General features: G+C 40.7%; 2 protein-coding genes across 3 annotated transcripts in view; one reads left to right on the top strand and one right to left on the bottom strand.

Annotated features, from left to right (window-relative positions):
* Nucleotides 1-5,418: 5,418 nt before the first annotated feature.
* Nucleotides 5,419-21,243, bottom strand: Mcm4 (minichromosome maintenance complex component 4). Of its 2 annotated transcripts, XM_060391034.1 has the most exons (17): nt 21,122-21,243; nt 20,505-20,587; nt 20,039-20,200; nt 19,055-19,218; nt 18,862-18,963; nt 18,129-18,224; nt 17,951-18,046; nt 16,773-16,911; nt 13,773-13,993; nt 13,349-13,469; nt 10,767-11,026; nt 10,000-10,365; nt 9,256-9,383; nt 8,532-8,739; nt 7,495-7,723; nt 6,913-7,046; nt 5,419-6,074 (listed from the first exon to the last, which is right to left on the bottom strand). In XM_060391034.1, the coding sequence occupies exons 2-17, from the start codon at nt 20,572-20,574 to the stop codon at nt 5,982-5,984; spliced, it is 2,589 nt and encodes an 862-aa protein (XP_060247017.1). In that variant the 5' UTR covers nt 20,575-20,587; nt 21,122-21,243; the 3' UTR covers nt 5,419-5,981. The 2 variants fall into 2 exon arrangements, with proteins under 2 accessions (XP_060247017.1, XP_021513392.1); XM_021657717.2 differs by lacking the exon at nt 21,122-21,243 and having other exon boundaries at nt 20,505-20,729.
* The window catches only part of Prkdc (protein kinase, DNA-activated, catalytic subunit), a 203,951-nt gene continuing 203,005 nt past the window's right edge, over nt 21,221-22,166 (top strand). Inside the window, exon 1 of the mRNA XM_060391032.1 lies at nt 21,221-21,374. Coding sequence (XP_060247015.1) covers nt 21,221-21,374 — 154 coding nt within the window. The remainder of the gene's footprint in view (nt 21,375-22,166) is intronic.

Here is a 22,166-nt window from a genome sequence, read left to right on the forward strand (position 1 = left end):
AAGGACTTACAGGACACAGGCTCTGCTATGTACCTGACTAAATACATACCAATTACTCCAGGAGCCTAGAGTCTTGCTTCTTGTGTCAAGTTGCCTCATCATGTTCCTCTAGATCCTGGGGCCACTTTTTCAGTCTGAGAGAATTCTGGGGCCCCACTCAAACCTCTCCCTATCCACAGTTGGAGTCCCTGGCCAGTCCTCCAGACCCTACCAGATTCCTCCCTGAACTTGTTCCTTCAATGGCTTTTCTTTTTCCCACTCCTTTCTCCTCATACCTTCATGTCCTATTCACTTACTAAGAAAGAATGTTCCCTCCAAAATTGGCATGAATTTTGTCTTTTACCCCAGCAACAGCTCTCAGGACACTCCTGCATCCCCCCTCCTTTCCTTGGCTTCCATTTGTATACTTTCCTAGTCTCCAAAATCTCAACACCTATTTTGCCCTCTGCCCATTTCTTTAGTCAACCCTATTGTATGGGACACCTCCTCTCCTTCCCTTGCTGCACTCAAGGACCCTTTGTTTACATCTCCAAATCCCGATACTCCTACCCTTAACAACCCTCGGAGGCCTCAAACCTATGACTCAATCTTTTTTATCCAAAATGTTTCTATGTCTCACTTCTTCACCCTTTAATACTCCAATATTGGCAGAACTTTATGGAACCTTCTGCCTAATCTAAAACCTTCACTCCATTAATGCTTCCATTTTCCATCTCCTTCCTGTTATACCTAGTCCTTACACCATCCTATCTACCATCCTCAGCAACACTACTCATTTCTCAGTCCTAGATCTTAAAGGTGCTTTTTTTTCTCCCCCTTCAAAACTTCTGGATGTTCATTCTCAAGATCTTTTGCCTTCACTGGCAGATCTTTATACTTAACAACCCTGACAATTGACCAGAGATTCAGAGACAGCCCCCACCTTTTCAGCCAACACTTGCCTACAGACCTGGCCGGCCTTCCCCCTTTCCTTCCTGCCTGCTGCAGTATGTAGATGACCTCCTCTTTTGCAGCAGTCCTTCCCAATCTGACTCACTCCTCAATGTCCTCAGCTCCAGAGGTTACCTTCCAAAGCTCAATTCTCTCCCCAGTCACCTTAGATTCTCCCTCCAACCCATAAACACCTCACTTTAGACATTATTATATATATTTTTAAATATTTATTTATTTATCATTCATACAGCATTCTGCCTCCATGTGTGCCTGAGCACCGGATCTTATTACACATGGCTATGAGCCACCATGTGGTTGCTGGAAATTGAATTCAGGACTTTTGGGAAGAACAGCCAGTGCTCTTAACCTCTAAACCATCTCTCCAGCCCCATATTATAATATATTATTATATTGCTTAATTGGTAAGGGTCCTTGCCACCAAGCCTGAACATATCTGAATTTGATCCCTGGGACTCACATGATAGAAGTAGAGCTTCTGCAAGCAGTAGAACTTCTGCAGCAGTCCCCTGATTCTCATACACTGCTATGACTCACAAAATAAATAAATGTAACAAAAGCTTAACACATAATGAAAACCTCTTGTTAAAATTCATAGAACTATTGTTTGGGATTGATCTTCTAACCCAACTTGAATCGTTCTGCTTGTGTTTGGACCCTGGTTCCAGGAGTAGGTAATGCAGAGGAAGAGGAAACCGCTGTGTCCTCGCCCTTTTACTGTGTTGTGTAGAGAGTATAGAAAGGACAAGGAAGTTCTCATTTACAAAATATTGTCTCTCTGGATGTAAAAAAGCTTGTCGCAGATTAAAAAAAATAGCAGACTAATATATTTTCTTTATTTTGTGTTAAAATAGCTACTTCTGAGCATCATGACCCACTGGTTGGTAGAGAATAAAAGGGTTCTGGAACAGAATGCTCATTTTTCAACGTCTAGATTGTGGATGTTTCCAGTTTTGGAAAATGTCTAGTCATTCTAGACATTTAAAGGTACTTGCTATATTTGAAAACAGAAGTAGTAGAATAATATTTAGGGTAAATAATTGTTATACTTTTTTAAACTAGGGAAATATTGTGTCCTGCTATGCTTGTTCAGTATTGGCTCTTCTCTACCCTATATGTGTTTAATTTGCTGTGCTATTTATTGTATCTACTGGACAAATGAGTGCTAATTTGATGACCTGTGGTCTCTAAGTATTAAAGAGACAGTAGACAATATTAGAGTTAGAAAACTATTAGTCAGGGTTCTCTAGAGGAAAAAAGAAACCTTCTAGAGTGAATCTCTCTTTATATATATAGAAAAGGGAATTTATAAGAATGGCTTACAGGCTGTGGTCCAGCTAGTTCAACAACGGCTGGTTAGGAATGGTAGGTCCAAGAATCTAGAAGTTGTTCAGTCCATGAGGCTGGATGTCTCAGCTGGTCTTCAGTATATGCTGTATTCCTAAAGAGGGCTCCAAGGGCAGGGAAAGAATGGCTAGCCAGTGAGAGGAAGCAGGCAAAGAGAGAAGCTTCCTTCTTCCATGTCCTTTATATAAGCTGCCAGTAGAAGCTGTGGCCCAGTTTATAGGTGTCTCTTCCCACCTCAGGAGATCTGGTTTAAAGGTTTATCTTCCCATTTCAAAGATCTGGATTAGAAAGTGGCTTCTTCTGTGCTGGCTAGCTTTTTTTTTTTTTTTTTTTTTTTTTTTTTTGTGCTGGCTAGTTTTATGTCAACTTGACACAAGGTAGAGTCATCAGAGAGGAGGGGACATTGATTGATAAAATGTCTCCATAAGATCAGTCTGTAGACAAGCCTGTAGGACATTTTCTTAATTAGTAATTGATATGGAGTCACTCATGGGTTGGTGATCCTGGGGTCTAAAAAAGAGCAGGCTAACAAGACAAGAATTTTAAAACTGTAATAGGATGCTGGGATGTTGCTCTCCATAGTAGATTACTTCCAGCTGGGATGAGGGAGGATTCAGTTCTATTTAGGAGTGGAGGCCACTGAGAATTTGGCCATGCCCCAGTGAGTATATAGATAACACAAGTTGATCTCCCCCCACCCCGGGGAAGGTAACAAAGGTAAAGGGAGAACAGGGAAGGATTGGAAGCAAATGTGATAGGGGTGTATGATGTGAAATCCCCAAAGAATCAATAAAAATATTATGATGAAAAAACAAAACAAAACAAAACAAAAACAGGCTGAGCTGGGTGATGGTGGCACACACCTTTAGTCTTAAAACCTGGGAAGCAGAGGCAGGTGGATCTCTGAGTTTGAGGCCCAGATGGTCTCCAGAGTGAGTTCCAGGACAGTCAAGGCTACACAGAGGTAATCATCTTGAACCGCAGCCCCCCCCCCCAACCAGGCTGAGTATACCATGCCATACGAAGCAGGACTGTTAAGCCCTACCCCTCCATGGCCACTGCATCAGCTCCTACATTCAGGTCCTCACTGTTTTTTATGATGAACTGTATGATATGGAACTGTGAGAAAATAAACCCTTTCCTCCATAAGTTGCTTTTGGCCATGGCATTTCATCATAGCAATAGCAATCCTAATTAAACATCCCTCACAGGTATGCCTAGCCTTTTGGGTTTTAGTTAATTCCAGTTGTTGTCATGCTGACAACCAAGAATAGCCACCACAGTATACTTTGTGCTAACATTCATAGAAAGGCTGATTTCTGAAAGGGGAATTATGAAAGTAGCACATGATCAGAGAAGAGTTGGGTTAAGGGATGTTTTAGATCAGAATGCTAGCATTAGAGGACACTTTTAGATCTAACCATTGCTCTATCTGTGATTTAGTCAACAATACTGTTACAATGTTTTTATCTGTTCTCTCTCCCTGTTTATGTGTAAGTGTGTGTACAGATGACCAGAGGCTAAGAGTCAGATTTTCTGGAGCTAGAATGAGAGGTATTTGTAACTCAAGGTGCTTGGAACTGAACTCCAGTGCTCTGTGAGAGCAGCAGCTTTTTAAATCAGTGAGCATTCTCTCTAGGATCCCATTACAAAGTTTAAAGGAAGTAATTCACAACTGGTTTCACAGATTAAGCCAAGTTTTAAAATTAAGTTGTTTCAGCGTTTTGTGATGTCTGAGTAAGTAGTTTAAAAGAAATGTCAAGGGGCTGGATGGTTCAGTAGTTAAAAGCATTGTCTGCTCTTCCAAAAGTCCTGAGTTCAATTCCCAGCAACCACATGGTGGCTCACAACCATCTACACCCTCTACTGCCCTCTGTTAGCATGTAGGCACACATGTAGATAGAACACTCATGTACACAAAATAAATAAAATCTTAAAAAAAAAAAAAAGTCAAGAGCTACTTTATACATAGTGGCCTTAGAACGTGTTTTCCTGTTACCTTCAGGTGCATGTGCCCATGAAAGTCTAGTTTGTATCTGACCAACTACAGAAATGTGCCCGTGGAAGTTTGAATAAGAATGGCCCCTCAACCATCATATATTTGCATGCTTAGTGATCAAAGAGTGTCACTATTTCAAGGATTAGGAAGATGTGGCCTTGTTGGAAGTAAGGCACTGGGGGTTGTGGGCTTTAAGGTTTCAAAAGTCCATGCTAGCTAGGCCCAGTGATTCTTTGCCTGTGGATCAGGATGTAGCTCTCAACTGCTTCTCCAGCATGCCTGCCTGATGCCATACTTCCCACCATGATAATGGACTAAACCTCTGGAACTGTAGGCAAGCCTCCAACTAAATGCTTTCTTTTCTAAGAGTTGCTTTGGTCAAGGTGACTCTTCACAGCACTAGAACAGCAACTAATAATTACACAACTGAAACATTTTAAGTTTGAAAAGCCTAGTTACTAAGTCAATACTCTTATCTTCTCTGTCCATTTAAAGAGGACATTCTGCAAGATTCTGGAAGCCCAAGGAGTAGTGTCTAAAAGCACTGGGCCAAGATAAAACTCTAGTAATAAGATTCAGTTCCAGTAAGAACAAAAAACTATGAATTCTAGCTCCTGTTCTGAGACTTCACAAAATCATGACATTTCTTATGTCCCCATCTGCTCAGACCTGATCCCACAGGGTGTCTGTAATGGTGACACATAAAAACTACCTTCTATACAGCAACTCATACCAATGTACAAGAGTGAAGCAACTAGATAGGTAAATAGCTATAGCCTTTGGTGATGTGCCAAATCAACCACTGCCTCCTTTGAAATACATCATTTCAATACCAACATCTCAGTGCTATGTAAACATTCATTTTTTAGATCTTTAAACCAGTAAGAATTCCACGTTACATTAAAAAGTCTTCTTCATATAATTCAAACGGTTTAGATTTACTGTAGTAATATTTACACAAAACATTTAAAGCAACAATGGCTTTGAGACTAATGATCTAAAAACATTAATGAAATTCCTATCTTGATTTCTTTTATAACCTATAAAGCACATTATGATTCCAAGAATGAAGTATTTAGCAACGGTCTGTTATTAACGAGAAATAATGTTAAACAAACAGGTACCACTTTTTCTATCATTTATTTAGGAAAAAGTTTTACATATTAGGAAAACCCAGAAGTCAATCTGGAATCTAATATTTTCAACCATGTTCTCGCTCTAATAATAAAGAGAAAGACTCCCTAAAGAAAGTTAAATCCAGGTGCTATAAATAGAATAGAGCCCCTAGCTCATCATCACATTATAGTAAACCATGCATCCTGGCCAATTTGATCCCTCCAATCACACAATTCTCACAATGAGGAGATGACTTGCATTACAGCATGCATGGCACGCTTAGCTTCACCTCCCCCACCCCCCGCAACACAACAAAAGCCAAGCTCCCAGATTAAAAAACCTCCCAAACTGGACTAGGCTCTGTGTATAAACAGTGATAAGCAAGGTGCTTAAAGAACATAGTGACACAACAAGAAAATAATCTTTACTGTATATGTTGATAATTTAAAACATTAAAAATGTATTTACTAGCAAAATACAACCTAGAATAGAAACTTTTTATATAGTGGAATACTGCCTTTCAGATTCTATTTCCATCAGCAACAGCATCTGATTCTAGACCAAGGGCTCAGAGCAAGCGGACAGTTTTCCCAGTCACTGTTAAGAAGTCATCATCAGCCAAAGCATGCAGGGCTTCTTCAAACATATCTTTGGTAATTGCCTAAAAAATAAAAGTGTCATATGTTGAGTCCTTTCTGTTAGGTGCACATACTTTAATGTTAAATAAACTACCAGTCTTTGCCTTTTTCGTGGCTATGGACAAGGAATTCATTTTGCTAAATTACATTTTACATACATTTTATTTATTTTGTATTCCTGTGTTTGTGTGTAAATGGAGGTCAGAGAACAGCTTGCTAAAGTCAAGCTATTCTTTCCACCACATAGGTCCCAGGTATGGAACTCAGGTCATTAGGCTTAGTGGGAGCCAAGTACCTTCTATACCCACTAAGCCATTCTATCAACCTCACTAGAATATATATCTTTCCTTTTCTTTCAATTTTTATTTTATGTGCATTAGTGTAAAGTCACATCCCTTGGAATTGGCATTACAGACAGTTGTGAGCTGCTATGTGGGTGCTGGGAATTGAACCTGGGTCCTTTGGAAGAGCATGCAGTGCTCTTATCCACTGAGCCATCTCTCCAGCTCCCTAGAATACATTTCTTATGCTGCAAATCAGGGAAGGCAAATACTTCTTTAAAGGACCAGGTATTGACGTCCTTTCTAAGCTCTGTCTTCCCTATGCCAATGAGTTAAGGACAAGTAAAGAAGTGTTATAAAAATAAAACAAAAACCAAGCAGGCCTTGAATTTGACCCACAGTCCTTTTCTTTTTAACTAACAATTCATCTTTAATAGCAAAAGATCATGCAAATACTTCATCCCTGAAACAAATCTAAACTCCAAATAGGAAAACTAAGACTTTAATTATGTATTTCTTAATGATGTGTTTATGGAAGAGGCAATCTTATATACATTTATTATTTATTTATAACACTTACTGTGTCAGATTGTCCCCGAATATCCTCAAAAAGTTGTTGATATTTTAAGGCTGGTGTTTTACCCTTAGATAAAATAAGTTTTCTCAATGCTTCTGCTAATTCTTCTTTTCGTTTACGAGAAGTTGCACTCATTCCTATTACAAAAAGAAATCAATAGAAATATTTCTGCCACAAGGAACTGAAATGTTACAGATTTCCACAAATATTCCTTTCGGAGGACTGCCAACAAAGCTCAGAGGACAACAGCCAAATGCCAGAGCATATTCAAGAGCACAAAGTTTTGTTATTTCAATTATTTTACCTATCAATAACTACTTGCAACTTAAAGGTTTATAAGCTGTGTAGTTAAGTATAATCATACTTACTAGGAGATCAAATTCTTTTTGAGCCAGGGCCTTACTATGCTGTGTCAGCTTGCTTAAAATTCCTGGGCCCCCATGATCTTCTCACCTCAACCTTCTGCATTGTTAGAACAGATGTGCCCACCTGGCTCTCCATTAAAATGAATTTTAGTAGGTACCAAACACAAGAGGTAGAATCCCTTTTGATTTTAGGTCTTTTTGTTCAAAGGAAGGAACAAACCTGTAGTAAGAATAGATATATCCACAATGCCAGTACGGGGGTCAGTGGCAGACTGCTTCAGAGCCTCTCGGTGAAGGCGTTTTGCCTCTTCCACATCAATTGCTTCAACTTTGTCAGAAAATCTTACTTTAGCATGGGCTTCTGCTAAACGAATTAATGACTCCAGCTGCCGAGGGTAAGCAGAAACCATTCCCCGGCTACTACCGATCTTCCTCATGTTTACATAAGCCTAGCGAAGGTAGAAAAAAACCTAAAGTGAAACAACTGATGACAAGAACCTTAAGTGTCAGAGATAACCTTGCATAGTTAGGGTTCTGTTAAGTAATCGAAAGCTTTTCTGCTTGCTATGCAGGGTTACTGTGGTAATTCTAAGTTGGATCTAGGCTGGAGACTTCAAACTCATTAAGAGTCAAAGCCTCACACACACATTGAAAGAGAGACCTAGAGGATTGTTATGTCAATGTATTGTGATGTCAGAAATATTCGACAGGAAGACTTCTTGGTAACATCTTGTATATATAGGGAGGTATTAAGAATAGAAATTAGAAAGCTGGCAATGTGACTTAAAAGAACAAATGCCTAGACCCCATTTGAGTATAAACCCCAGCACCAAACACAACACACAAAACAACAAAAACAAACACACTAGCAGAGCAAACATATCAGAGGGCCTGTAGGAAAAGACCTGGCAAATGACACCCAAGGGATCCATTTTGCAAGGCATGTAAAATAACAGAAGATAATGTTTATTAATTAATTCCTTTTATTCATAGTTTCATTTATTTCATAATACGAATTAAAAGTCACTACCATCTGTAACCTTCATCTAGCCTTCTGGAACCCAGCTAGGATGCAAACCCATCAAAACACATGCCATCACAATCCTCAGCATGAACAAGACCTAGCACATTCCTGCCCATCTTGTAAGAATGTGTCAATCTAAATTACCACCCATTTTAATTTTTAAACACAAGCAAAGTGAAGTTAAGACAGATAACTCATCCAGAGTTACAAACATGTTTTATAGTCTTAGTTACCTCAATGAGAGCCTGGCTGGCCTCTTCACTCAGCCGGGGCATGATGGTACTATGTGCATATGCAATGTAATCCTTCAGAACAGCCATGTCCAGGAACTCCTCCTCCACTTGCTCCTCACTTTGGTAGTACAATGAAACCAGGTGATGAGCCAGCCGCCGATCATATGCCTCATCCTGAGGGTCCAGCATGAGGAAAATAAGATCAAACCTAACAAGACAGGAGGGAATCACTGTCCTTTTTATTTGAGACACCAACATACCCAGGACTTAAAAGGTGTTTAAACCATTTGACTGTACTGTATATATGCCCACAGAAAGCTGCCACATATCCAGCTGCCTATGTAAGAAGAAAGTAAAAAAGTTAATACTTTCCTCTGAGAAATGTTACTGTAATCCAGGACTATTAAGATATATTTGGATAAAAATACCTTCAACTGTTTTGAGAAGAGCTGTTTCATAAGGACGTAAAGAGTGTACTTCAGTGATATAGTGCTTGCCTAACCCAGAAGAGGCTTTTCATTAAATCCCTAGCACCACCACAAACAAATTTAGTCAAATAACTAAGACACATAAATCTTGTCAAGAGCCCTAACTATCCAAATCTGAATCACTATTTTATGTCAGTGAAGAGACTGTTAGCAGTTGCTGACTTGTTTTCAATCTCTAGCTGTCAGTTTTATCAATAAGCAAACAGAAGCACTCATTATACAGAATGTTTTAGTACCTTGACAACAATGTGTGTGGTAGCTGGATATTTTCAATGGTTGTTTTTTTAGGATTCCACTGAGACTCGATAGGATTTGCTGCTGCCAGGACAGAGGTACGCGCATTGAGCTGACAGATGATCCCAGCCTACCAGAGGAAGCAGTGCAGTTTTGACTCCCAAAAGGAAAATAACCATCTTCATCTTACCTCTGGCTAACCCTCATTTGCCCTGCTGTTTAGTCTCATTCATTTTAGTGCACAAAGACGGCTCTCTGTTCTCCGATTCATGACTAAGATTGAGCTTTGACATAATCATTCTGCAGTCACATTTTTCATTGAATTAAATTTTATTTTATGTACTGGGTATTTTGCCTGAATGCATGTTAGTGCAGTACACATGTTCTTGGTACTCCTGGAGGTCAGAAGAGGGCATTGGACTCCTTGGGACTAGAGTTACAGATGGTAGGTGGCTGTGAGCTGCATGTGGGTGCAGGAATCAAACCTGGTCAAGTAGCCACTGTTCTTAACCACTGAGTCATCTCTCCAGACCACTGCAGCCATTAGAAAGCAAAAACTTAACACTGGTAATAATTTTAACATTAACTCACATTAATAAGTACTAAATATTAGTGAATAAAAGCAACTAATGTAAGAAGTTTCAAAATAGAACTTTTAGCTGAGAACTGTTATGAGAAATACTGATCACTTTCTCAAGAGCAGATGTCATCTGAAGCCTGCAGTCACAATGGACATTACCACTCACCTTTGCAATGGATAGAGTCTGTTGTTCCATGACTTCATGCAGTACAGACCTTGTACTTTCATTCATCTTGTCAAATTCATCAATGCAACATATGCCATTGTCACTCAGGACAAGGGCACCTGTCTGTAGGACTAGCTGCCTGGTCTCAGGGTCTTTCATCACATAGGCTGTGAGGCCGACAGCACTGGAGCCCTTTCCAGACGTGTACTGGCCCCTGGGGACCAGGTTGTATACATACTGCAGCAGCTGGGACTTGCTAGTGCCAGGGTCACCACATAGAAGGATATTGATCTCAGCACGGAATTTGCCCCTTCCCGTGTGACTGAAATCCTTCCTTGTTCCACCGAAGAGCTGAAGCAAGATTCCCTAAAAAACATTAAATATATCTAAACATTCATTTGCTATACAATAGATTTAGCTTAGGTTTTAGAGGTAATTTTCTATTTTATAAGTTAAAAGTATTACCAAAATCATTCAAGAGAGCTCTGGCCACTCTACCCAAAATAAACCTAAGGAGACATCATTCTAGATCTTGACCAGCACCAACTCCTGTTCTGACTCCACATAGCCTCTTAGCTTTATGAATATCAATGCAGAGATGAGTCTATACACAACAAAATAGTTAATACTCAACTTCCAAGGCCTTGCTCTGTCGTAGAGCAAACAATTCCTTTTTGGGAGATATTAATAGTGGCAAATAGATTGTTAAGTTACTTGACTTGAAATAACTCTAACTCTCAATACCAAGTTAAAAACTCCACTGTTACCTTCTTTATATCTTCATGTTCATAAATGCTGGGAGCCAAGGCTGAAGCAAGCCGCTCATAAATGTCTGGCTTTCTGGAAAGTTCCTTAAGCAATTTCACGCGTTTCTCTGAAAAAAGTTTCTGTTCTGCTTCTTCATCAAGGCCATGCAGGCGTTTTGCATCCGTTTTCCGATAATGAATGACATCAATGTGGGTTTTATAGACAGACTTCACGTTGCTCACTCTTGGATTGATTCGAATAGGTACCGCTCGATATATGCCTAAGAACATAAAAGCAGCACAACTTTACCTCTCTGATTCTCCTTCTGCAGGCTCAATGGTCAGCACAGGCAATGTGCAGTACCTAGGGGCCTTTTCTCACCTGAGCACAGATTACCTGTTAGCCTGCCAGGTCAAGGTCTACATTAGGAAAGTCAAGAAACAGAAGAAATTTGCCAAGCTGGGAAGAAACACAGGATTTTAAGAACAGATTGAAAATCCTATTTGTATCCATCTGTTCAGTGTGAGCTTACAGAACTATCTAACTACTTAGCACACAATTGTTCTAGGTGCAAAATAAAGGCAGGCTATTAAAAAACAAAACAAAACAAAACAACAACAACAAAAAAAAAAAACCCAACAAACCCCATCATGGTTTTATTTAATACAGTAATGTCATTTCCCTAAGCTAAAAGCACAGAATTTACTTAGTGATTGACTGGAACAAAAATGCTAAAGCCCAAACCAAAAATTTGGAATAAAAAACCTCTAAAAGTTCAAATCTTTTAAAAATAATTTCATGAATAGCAAGCCAGCCTACTGATTCAAAGGTAAAAGAAAAAGTACAACTTAGGGCTAACACTAGTAACAGGATGTTTTCTGGTGCCTTCTCATAGCAGAACATTTACTTAGCATGTATAAAGCCCTCCGCACGATCCCTGGCATTTCATGCCACCCCTCAAAAAATTGCCCTCAAAAGCACCCACCAAAAAAAGGTAATTCAGAGAAAATATTTTAACTATTCTAAATGTATACATTCTGTAAGAATGTATAAGAAGGGATTTTTTTTCCTAAACTGATATATCTGATGCTTTTTTTTTTTGGGTTTTAAACTAGCCCTGAACTCCATACTAATTCTATTTCCTGCAGCTTAAACAAACAAACAACAACAACAAAAACATTATTTGTGTATAAGAAATATGTGTGCAGACACTTATGTGCCAGGGTATGGCATGTGGAAGTCTGCAGACAGCTTTTGGGAACTGGATATCTTATTCCATCATGAGGGACTCAGGGAAGGAACTCAGGTCACCAGAATTGCATGGCAAGTACCCTTGCTTGACCCAAGGGGGCATTTTACTAAACCTTCTATTTTTTTGAGAACTAAGTCTAATCTCCTTCTCATCCTTACAGCACGTATCATGGTCCTTTAACAAGACAACGTAACTCTCATTTAAAACAGAAGAAAAGAGCTAATGACGTGCTTCAGTAGGTAAAGGCACTTGCTATAAAGCCTGATGACCTGAATTCGATCTTCAGGTACCAATGTGAAAGAACACTCCCAAAAGTTGTTTTATGATTTTACCCCAATATACAAAAACAACAACAAAATCCCCAGCATTTTATATAACATTTTAAAAACATAAGCCAGATTATACTTTACCCACAGAGTAATGTGGAATAGGTCATTATTAATGACATTTTGAAACAGGCCTGTTTTGTTCTAGGTACCTACTATGAGAGAATATTGATCACATAATTGAGGAAACTAACCAACTGGATTAAATACCTTACCAAAGGCAATTGGTGAACAAAACTGGGACTGCATGTCTTTCTTATGTTGGGGAAGAAACCCTGACTCATTGAGTAGCTGGGACAGTGAGCTTCAGACTCAGGAGCCAAGGATCCTTTGATTCAATCCCCAATGAAGAACAATGGCATTATTCAACCCACCACCCCTGATCAAGTAGCCACATTCCTCCCAAATGTAGAAAGTCTGTCACACCCAAATGGCATTGAAGATAGTTTATTTTTGTGTGAAGAGACAGCATTTAGAATCTAGAAATACAACTTAATGCAGCAATGAACTGCAACACCTAGCTTTCCCATATGTACAAAGTGTTGTGTCCTGCTCTATTCTCTGAGTAATGTTAACCCTTAGCTAAACATGTAGGAAATAAGTAGAACTGTATTCATTACTCCCAAGCTCGTGCTCGGTCCCTCAGTTATTAACCATACTCCCGAAGCTGCTCTCATGGCATCAACATTATCACTGAGACACATAAAGTTCTGAGCTCCTGGGCAAGGTGGCACACACCTGTACTCCCAGTACTCTGGGAGGCAGAGGCAGGCAGATCTCTGAGTTTGAGGCCAGCCTGGTCTACTAAGGACAGCCAAGATTACACAGAGAAACCCTGTCTCAAAAACCAAAACCAAACCAAACCAACCAACAAAAACAAACAACAACAAAATCAAACTGAGAGATCTACATAGCAAGGGCTCACCTGGACCTGAGTTCTAAAATATGCATCTGAGAACTTAAAGTAAAGCAATAGTAAACCTAGTACTAACTTTGTCATTTTGTTACAAACTTACAATCTTACCTGTGACATTCACTCTGTCCCCTGGCTGAACCTTATCTACAAGATCATTGTGGGCAAAAAGGACAACAGTGTGAGGTGTCTGCCCAGCAGGCATATCTTCAGGAGACTCTTGAAGTTTGATCTGAAGGAATAGTGAAAAGAGAACTTGAGGAACAAAAGAAGTATCATGAAAAACAAACCAAACTCAAAAGAAATCATAGGCCTTTGTTTAGACATAACATTTGAGATGTAGCATACCAATACTGAAGCCTCTGTGCTCCAAATTCTAATCATTAACAAACCCAACACTATCAGTGGCAAGAGCTAAATTCCATTTAGGAAGATTGAGGGTAGATTAAATTTGGCTGAAGATTCAGACAAAGGTAGAACAAAGGTAGCAGTTTGTGTTGGGGAACCTCATCCTGGGTGCAGAGTGGCCACATACCATCTGCTTGTCAGAGAAAAGGGAGCGGTTGTGGATCAGTGCCATGCTATGGGTAGTGTGGCAGTGTGCGCAAGTGCAGGGCTCAGCAATGCGGCCTCGGTCCATCTCCACCCGAGTAGTGTAGGCACACACTTGACACTGGAAGAAGGCCTCCTGCATCTCAGGAATCAGTTGAGATGTCCTTATGACCATGCCACTGATGGTGATGAGCTGATCAATATCTGTAAAGGAAGAGAGGTTGGTTTGTCCACCAGACACTTCCCTCAGCCTACCTAGGCCTTGATCTGTCACTAAAGCAGAATCTTCTTTTTTTTTTCACTGTTTGAGACAGGCTTTCTGTGTAGCCTTGACTCTTTTGGACTTGATTTGTAGACATAACTGGACTCAAACTCACGGAGATCCACCTGCCTCTACCCCATCCCACAAGTGCTGGGATTACTGGCGTGTGCCACCATCTTAACTCAAGTAAGAGTAGATGACCAAGGAAGAGGAACAGCTGCTTGGTATCCTCAGGACTAGTTTAGGATGTCCTTTGTTATGGCCAGCCTGCTTTCTGAACACTAGCATACTTCTAAACCTTTTAACTTACCATTTCTTTACTCTGCTTTCTTATTTATGGTATGTGTTGAGCCCATGTATGCCATTTTACAAGTGTGCAGATTGGAAGACAATTTATGAGAGCCAGTTTTCTTCTACTTATATGGGTCTCAGGAAGCTAACTCAAGTAGTCATGCTTGGCATCTTTACCCAATAAGGTATCTTGTTGGCCCACTGCTCTCCCATATTTGGCCCTTTCTTTCTCAGGTGTGCTGCTTAGCAGGCATCAATAGGAGAGGTTGATATGAAGGTATATTGTCTCCCAGCCTCTCATCTCTCTCACAAAGCCACCCAAAAGACGTGAAATCTTAGTTAAAAATCTTGTACTGACAATGCTGCGGTTAGGGGTGAGGGTCTGCTTGCCAGCCAGATAGCCTAGGCTACTTAGGGAGCCTACTTAGTGTAAAACCCTATCTTTAACAACAAAAAAGGTAGATAGTGCCTAAGAAACAATAGCATACATTTCCTCTGGCCTGCACAGCATGTACTTAAATAAACATAACACACAAGAATAGCCCGGACTCTTGACCTGAACAAGACGGACAAAGCATATATGACCACGAGGATACCCTAGCCCCCCCCCCCTCTGTCACTTACAGAATGGAGCAAGGGCATAGTTGTCATCAATACTCAAATCTTTATTTGTAATTAGTGGCCAAAAGAAAAACAGCACTTTGCCTCTCAGCAGTAAGTAAAATAAGCTTCTTTTACACTCTTACTTTCTATTTCTACTCTTGCTTATGCCTCCTCTATTTGTTCCTTTCCTAATACCTTTGCCACCCAGATAATTCACCCTGCTGCTTCCAAATGTCTCTGGTTAGCCTTTGCTGGACTCTAAGGCCCTCCTGTCTCACCATACTTAGTGTTACCTATTTTACTTGCCTCTCTCCACTAAGCCTTTTTCCCCCCCTTAAAATTTAGATGCAATTTACCAACCTCTGAAATCAGCTGATCACATACCAATTCTTGGGTTCCAAAAGTAAGATTTCTACCTAAGAGCTATCTATTCCCACTTTTCTTTTTTACAGTATAGCACAAGGATTAAGTTATCTACCACTAATTTATACCCCAAGCCTTAACTATGAGTTTTTTTTAAAGTATGCAATGCCTCCTCTTATGATCTCCAACATTCTGTCAGAAAGGTGATATAAAGAGTCAATTTTATAAAATCCTTTAGTAAATTCTGAAATAAAGACCTGTTCACGTTAATTGCCTATATTATTTTGTTACTAAAAATATTTTAGAGTATTTATCTGCAAAGGTATTTTTGTTTTGAAAAACAATTACTGTCTTCACACATGACAAAAACATCATTCTGTCCTGTTTAAAGCATCATAGACTGTAGAGATGAGGATCCTGTCCCACACTTGAGCCACTGTCAGTCTAAATGCATTCATACAATGTAATATGCTTCACTGAATTACATGAGTGGAAAAATCTTTCTCTTCTAAAAATTTTCTACTTACTTTAAAATAAAACTTCATTGTCATTCTAAACTGTCTAGAACTAAGCTATTTGGTCTCAAACACTGTCTCCAAAATCCCTACTTTAGCCCCCTACACATGCTAGCACTCATATACAGTATTTTCTACTTTCATCTCTGTTTTCTGTTACCTACAAGAAATGCTGCCACATTTACTTTTTAAACACTATTCTAAAATTTCACTTCCACAATCAACTTTTCCTTTATAAGTCCAAGTCTTTTTCTGGTTCCTTGGGGCATAGACACTTTTCTTCTGCTCTTGTTTTATTTGCCTCTTATGCTAGAATTCTTTAAGGTTGGGTTTCATGTTCTGCACATGTTTATTATTATTACACGTGTTTATGAGTATGGGCACACATGTAAAGCCAGAAAACAGTTGTTAGTAAACAATTCTCTCCTCCCACCATGGGTTCCAGGAACTGAACTCAGATCCATCAGGTTTTGCTTTTATAGCTGAGTCATCTTAATGGCCTTCTTTTTTCTTCAGTGACCAAGAAAGTGCTTACCTACTAACTAGATTTATTATATTTTAATAAATTCACTTTATAGATTAAATCATTTTTATCAGATTTATTTCATTTAAGTTAGAAAAATGCCTAATAAATTAAAAAATACAGAACAAATCTTTTCTTTTTTTTTTATTTTTTTAAATTTTTTTTTTTATTTTTATTTTTTATGTGCATTAGTGTGAAGGTGTCAGATCCCTTGGAATTTGTGTTACAGACAGTTGCAAGCTGCCATGTGGGTCCTGGGAATTGAACCCGGGTCCTTTAGGAAGAGCAGACAGTGCTCTTAACCACTGAGCCATCTCTCCAGCCCCAGAACAAATCTTTTCAACTTATAATTTAATGCTACCCTACCCACTACATGATCTTTGAACTTTCTTTCCACAAGGCATTTTCAACTACTAAATATATTACCTTCTGGATTCAGGTTTCTCATGCTCTTTGTTTTCAATGCATTAAAAGGTCTGACTTGAATCTGATGTTCTAAGATGGAATCAGGATAACGTTCAAAGAAGATCTCATTGACAGCCATGTCAAAGGTTGGTATAACCTCCTGTAAAAGCAAATATGAAGATATAGTTGTTGGCAGAATGCAGGGAATCTTATGAAAGAAGTAGGAAATAGTAAGATCTGGAGAGGACAGGGGCTCCACAAGGAGAGCAACAGAACCAAAAAAAATCTGAGCACAGGGGTCTTCCCTGAGACTGATACTCCAACCAAGAAGCATGCATGGAGATAACTTAGAACCCCTGCACAGATGTAGCCCATGACAGTTCAGTCTCCAAGTGGGTTCCACAGTAATGGGAACAGGGACTGTCTCTGACATGAACTGATTGGCCTGCTCTTTGGTTACCTCACCCTGATGGGGGAGCAGCCTTACCAGGCCACAGAGGAAAACAATGCAGCCACACCTGATGAGACCTAACAGACTAGAATCAGAAGGAAGGAAAAGAAACCGTCCCCTACCAGTGGACTTAGGGAGGGCCATGAACGGAGAAAGGGGAGGAAAGGAGGGACTGGGAGGGGAGGACGGAGGGAACTAGAGGGGGGATTCAAAGTAAATAAAGTGTAATTAATAAAAATGAAATTAAAAAAAAGATATAGTTGTTGAGAGCACTTGTTCCCCTGTCAGAGGATAGAGGTTAGGTCTTAGCACCTTCATTAGGTGACTCATAAGCCAGTGTAACTCCAGCTCCAGGGATCAAAAACTGTCTTCTGGGTTCCACAGAATCAGGAGTTTAAGGACATCTTCAGCTAGAAAACTGCCCCAGACACTACCTTGCCTCAATGGCTTCCAATAACACCTCTCATCCAACAAAGATATTTACTTCATGAAATCCAAGAAATCACTAGTATAATTCATCATGTTTAAGAAACACTACCAATTAGTGAACCAAAAAAAACCCAAACAAACAAAACAAACAAACAAAACAACACTCCTCATTTTAAACATAGTAAAACATTGATTTAAGAAATAGTTATTCTCTGCAAGCATCTTTTTTTTTTTTTTTAACTTAAACATACTTCTGCTTGCTAAGAATATTCCTTGTAAACATCTACTTAAATCATGAAGCTCAAAGTCAAATTCTTACCTGTGGGTAGGAGACGAGCTGTCTATACAAATTTTTGCCAAATGATTTTATGTGTTCACAGTTCACATTTAAAAATGGCTCCCCTGTAATATTAATCTGTAAGATATATGAACATGTCATAGTTCACTAATATTATCTCAAAATAAGAAACTTCCACTTGTAAATCATATTTGATTACCTCTCCAAGTCGTTGCATGTACAAAGGTTGAGTAATATCTATGCCAATGTTTTCTTCTTCTTTGGCCAGAGGATCAGTAAAACATTGAAGGAATCTCTTGATGAGAAGATAACAATATTAAGCTTAATGAACTTAAATATGTGTAACTAAAATGCAGAACAAGAGACTAGCCTAGAACCCTTATTATGCAAGTTTGATCTCTAGAACCCACGTGGAAAGAACCAGCCCCCTCACACTGGCCTCTAATCTCCACATAGATGCTGTGCATGACATTTTCCCTCCCTGCAATATGTGAAAGAAAAAATATTTTGAATATACAGCCATCTGTACACAAAAATAATCTTTCTTTCTGGTTTGGGACAGGGATCTCACAAAAGAGCCCTGTTTGGCCTTGAACTTGCAGTAATCCTCTGCCTGGTGATTAAGATTTTAAGTGATAACCACCTCACTGGGCATGGTGGCACATGCCTTTAATCCTAGTACTCAGGAAGCAGAGGCATGTGAATCTGAGTTTTAGGCTTGCCAGGACTACAGAGTTCCAGAACAGCCAGGTTTAAACTAAACTAAAAACAAAAAAACAAACCCAAAACATCTCACCATGTTCTGCATAGCATAAATTCCTTTAACAGAGTAATAGACTCTAAACCACAACCTGCTGCTATGCATTACAGCTACTTACATACAGGTTACACTTTCTCCCAATGAGAATGAGTTTTAGCAGACATAAGCTTACTTGAAAATTTTCTTTGCATGTCGCCACATTCACATCTGTTCCCCAAATCACAAGTTTTTGTCCTAGAGACTGTTCACTTGCTACTGTGTCTTCTGCTGCTGCCTACAGAGAAAGATGTGATAGAAATATGTGAATGGAATCACTTATTTTATGCTCCCAAGATGATGCCATTAGAGCTCTGCTGTGTACTCACTCCATCAGACTGCAGATCCACTTGCAAACCCTTTCGTGCTGAGCCCAGGTCTGGCCTCTGCCTCACTGGGGTGCCTCTCACCCCACTTCTAGGAGTTCCTTCCACCCGAGAGCTGGGAGTGCCATATGTCAATGGTGAACTAACATCAAAGTCCAAAGGAATAGCTATAAAAGTAACATGTTTATTTACCTTTACCATGAAATCCCACAGCACATCAACCCCCCAAATTCAGAATTTTTACCAATCTAAACAGAATATTTATTGTAATATTTTATAGCCAAAATGCAGTTCTACTATAAAATATGCTATTTTTGCTAACTAGGTCCTAAAATATACCTGTTGAGGCCTGCTCCTTTTGGGTAGCATAATGACTGTTTCAGGCCTAACAGCCACATCATCTCAGCTTGTTGGTGATATAAACAAAGCTCTCTGTGCAAGGTTAAGTTGACCCAAAACTATGTTTATTTTCAGTATACTTTCTGGCCTTTGCTACTCCTAGAAATTCCCAACCATAAACACTGTGGCCCTAACTACAAACTCCACTTGGGACCAATCAAATTAAAGGCCAGCTAGAACTGCTTTGTCTAGTTGACAAAAATAACTTAAGTCAAATGTAACTACCCTGTTCTACTCCTGAACCCTTACACCATATGAGTTCATTTCGGTTTTTTTCCTTTATAAGCTAACTCAGAAAAACAGGCAATGTCACAGTTTGGCTCCCGAGTCTACTGTGTCCCTGACCATGGTCAGTCTAGGGGTGTTGCATTCAATAAACTATCTATATCTAGACAGATGTCTGAGTGGTTTATGCAGCTTCCTTTGGACCCAACTATGCTTCCCTCCCCAGCAGTTGTAGTGAGGAAACTATCAGCTTACCCAGAAGAATGCTTAGGCATCATAGCAACTGTTAAACCAGCAAAACAGACAGCTGAAGAATTACCTCTATAATCAATTACAGTATAAGCCAAATATGAAGAAACGCACCTGAAGAATGCATCTGAGGAGGGCTGGAAAACAAGGCATTCTGTGCAGTTGGGCTCTGTATGTCTGCTCCTGGTGAGGTGGGCATTGGTGGCAGTTCTCCGGTGGAAGAATCTTCGCCTCTACGTCTCCGATAGGGAGACGACCTGCTTTCCTCACTTCGAACTTCCGTCATACAAAACAAAGAATATGAACGCTCATGTTTATTCGCAGGAAGTGCCTCTTAGGTTAGTCTTATTACTTAAAAAAAATACAAACAAACGGGAATACAGGGAAAAGGTGTGGGCATTTTTCACCAACTAAGCCAGACAGCCTGGAGACGAGCGCCCAAAGTCATCTGTGCCTGGGTCAATAGAGGCCACTATCTGCTCAAGGCCTGTCAATCACTCTCCAAGTTCGGAGAATTCAGAGCATTCCACCTTGCTGCGGGAAGAGACATTAGGCGCAAACAGAGCGAGAGAGAACTCACGGGACTGCGTTGGGGTGGCACGTCCGCGTCTGCTGCTACGTCGGCTCGGGGTGGACGCCGGGGACGACATGGTGCTGTGGCTCCTGCAGGACAAGGGCAATCTGGCTCTGAATCTTCCCAACGCTCAGCTCCGTAGCCCACCTCGGGGAGTCTTCTCCTGCCCGCGCGCCAAGCTGATTCCCGCCAACCGCTCTGTCGTCAGAGCCCAGAGGCGCCTGGCCAATCACAGAGGCAAGGGCGCAGAGTTCCGCCTCCGGAAGACGCCACTGCACGCCTTGGCGTGGAGTGGGCGTGGCCTGGGAGGAGCGGTCTGACCAATTACAGAGGCAAGGACTCATAGCCCCGCCTCCGGAAAGCGCCAATGACAGCCATGGGGGGGAGTTAGAGATGGCCGCCTAGCTAGAACAAGCAGCGACTCACCCTGCACACCCCTAGCCTCCGATGGGCTAGCCTGCAGCGGGACCGCGCTTTGGCGGGAAATCCGCAGCGGGCAGGTCCCTCTACGGCCTGAAACCTGTTTACATCTGAGACATCCCAAATACAGGCAGAACTTTCAGTGGTGTCTTGCTTGGTTAGACTGACTGAGCGAGGAAAGGCACAAGTTAAGCAATACACACCTGTAGGCTGGTGCGGGCCTTCACCTCCCTCCCCTTAGAGTATAAAGGAGCTGGGCCTTTCGGAGCTGAGCCGCGCATGCGCCAAGTGTCGCTAGCGTTATGGCGGACTCGGGATCCGGCGTGCGGTGCTGGCTTCTGCAGCTGCAGGAGTTCCTGTCGGCGACGGACCGCTGCAGCGCTGCCGGGGCCAGTTACCAGCTGATCCGTGGCCTGGGGCAGGAGTGCGTGCTGAGCACTAGCTCTTCAGTGCTGGGTGGGTAAGGTCCCCTGGGTTGGCTTCCGTCACTGCTGCTCAGCGTTTCTCTTCCTGCATGGACTCAACGCCGTGTGAAGTCTCTGAAATCTGTGGATGTGTATACTGCTCTCTTTTCTTAGCCTCTGAGAAACGTGTTTTAAAACAGGTGTTGAAAAATGACCCCCAAATTTGGCAGTCATTTTTATCCCAAGTTGGAGGAGAGTACAAGAGAAATTATTTTCTCAGAATAGTTGAAAAAAAAAAAACTGCTGGAAGTCATGCTGTTCTTTTGATGTTTTTAATTTTCTTTTTGCGTTAGGGGCTTCCTATATAGCCCAAGCTAGCCCGGAATTCACTATGTATGTAGACAGCCTTCAAATGCTGGGGTTATAGATGTAAGGTACCTCGCTTGCCTTGTACTTTTTAACCTTTTAATAACGCCTGCATGATAATTTAATTTTCTTTGTGGAAATGCCTCTTTTCAGCCTTAAAAAAAATATTTCTTTCGAACTAGCCCAGACTAGTCTCCAGCTTGTAATCCTAGTGGATTGCAAGTGATCAGATAGTATCCCTGCCCCTCAAACGGTATTTATACTGAACTCTGGTCCTCTGAAAGAGTAGGAAATTGTCTTAACCACAGGTCCATGTCCCCAGATAGTGTTTTTAAGTTTTAACCTGAGGGCTCGCAGCAAGTGCTTATCAGCACGTGGGCCTGGCTCAGTACCTGGTACTACCACAGGGGCCGAAAAAGACTGGTTATGTTCTGGGGGAAAGTCTTCCTTTCTTAAACACAGACATGTAAACCTTTAA

This window comes from Meriones unguiculatus, chromosome 9, assembly GCF_030254825.1.
Source record: "Meriones unguiculatus strain TT.TT164.6M chromosome 9, Bangor_MerUng_6.1, whole genome shotgun sequence".
Lineage (NCBI taxonomy): Eukaryota > Metazoa > Chordata > Mammalia > Rodentia > Muridae > Meriones > Meriones unguiculatus.

What these genes read in the sequence shown, in the direction of transcription:
- Mcm4 (XM_060391034.1), bottom strand. Translation starts at nt 20,574, where the DNA reads ATGTCGTCCCCGGCGTCCACCCCGAGCCGACGTAGCAGCAGACGCGGA. An exon ending in TGGATCTGCAGTCTGATGGA is followed by an intron (nt 18,964 to 19,054) that starts GTGAGTACACAG and finishes CTTTCTCTGTAG; the next exon opens with GCAGCAGCAGAAGACACAGT. An exon ending in CATGCAAAGAAAATTTTCAA is followed by an intron (nt 18,225 to 18,861) that starts GTAAGCTTATGT and finishes CTTCTCATCAAG; the next exon opens with AGATTCCTTCAATGTTTTAC.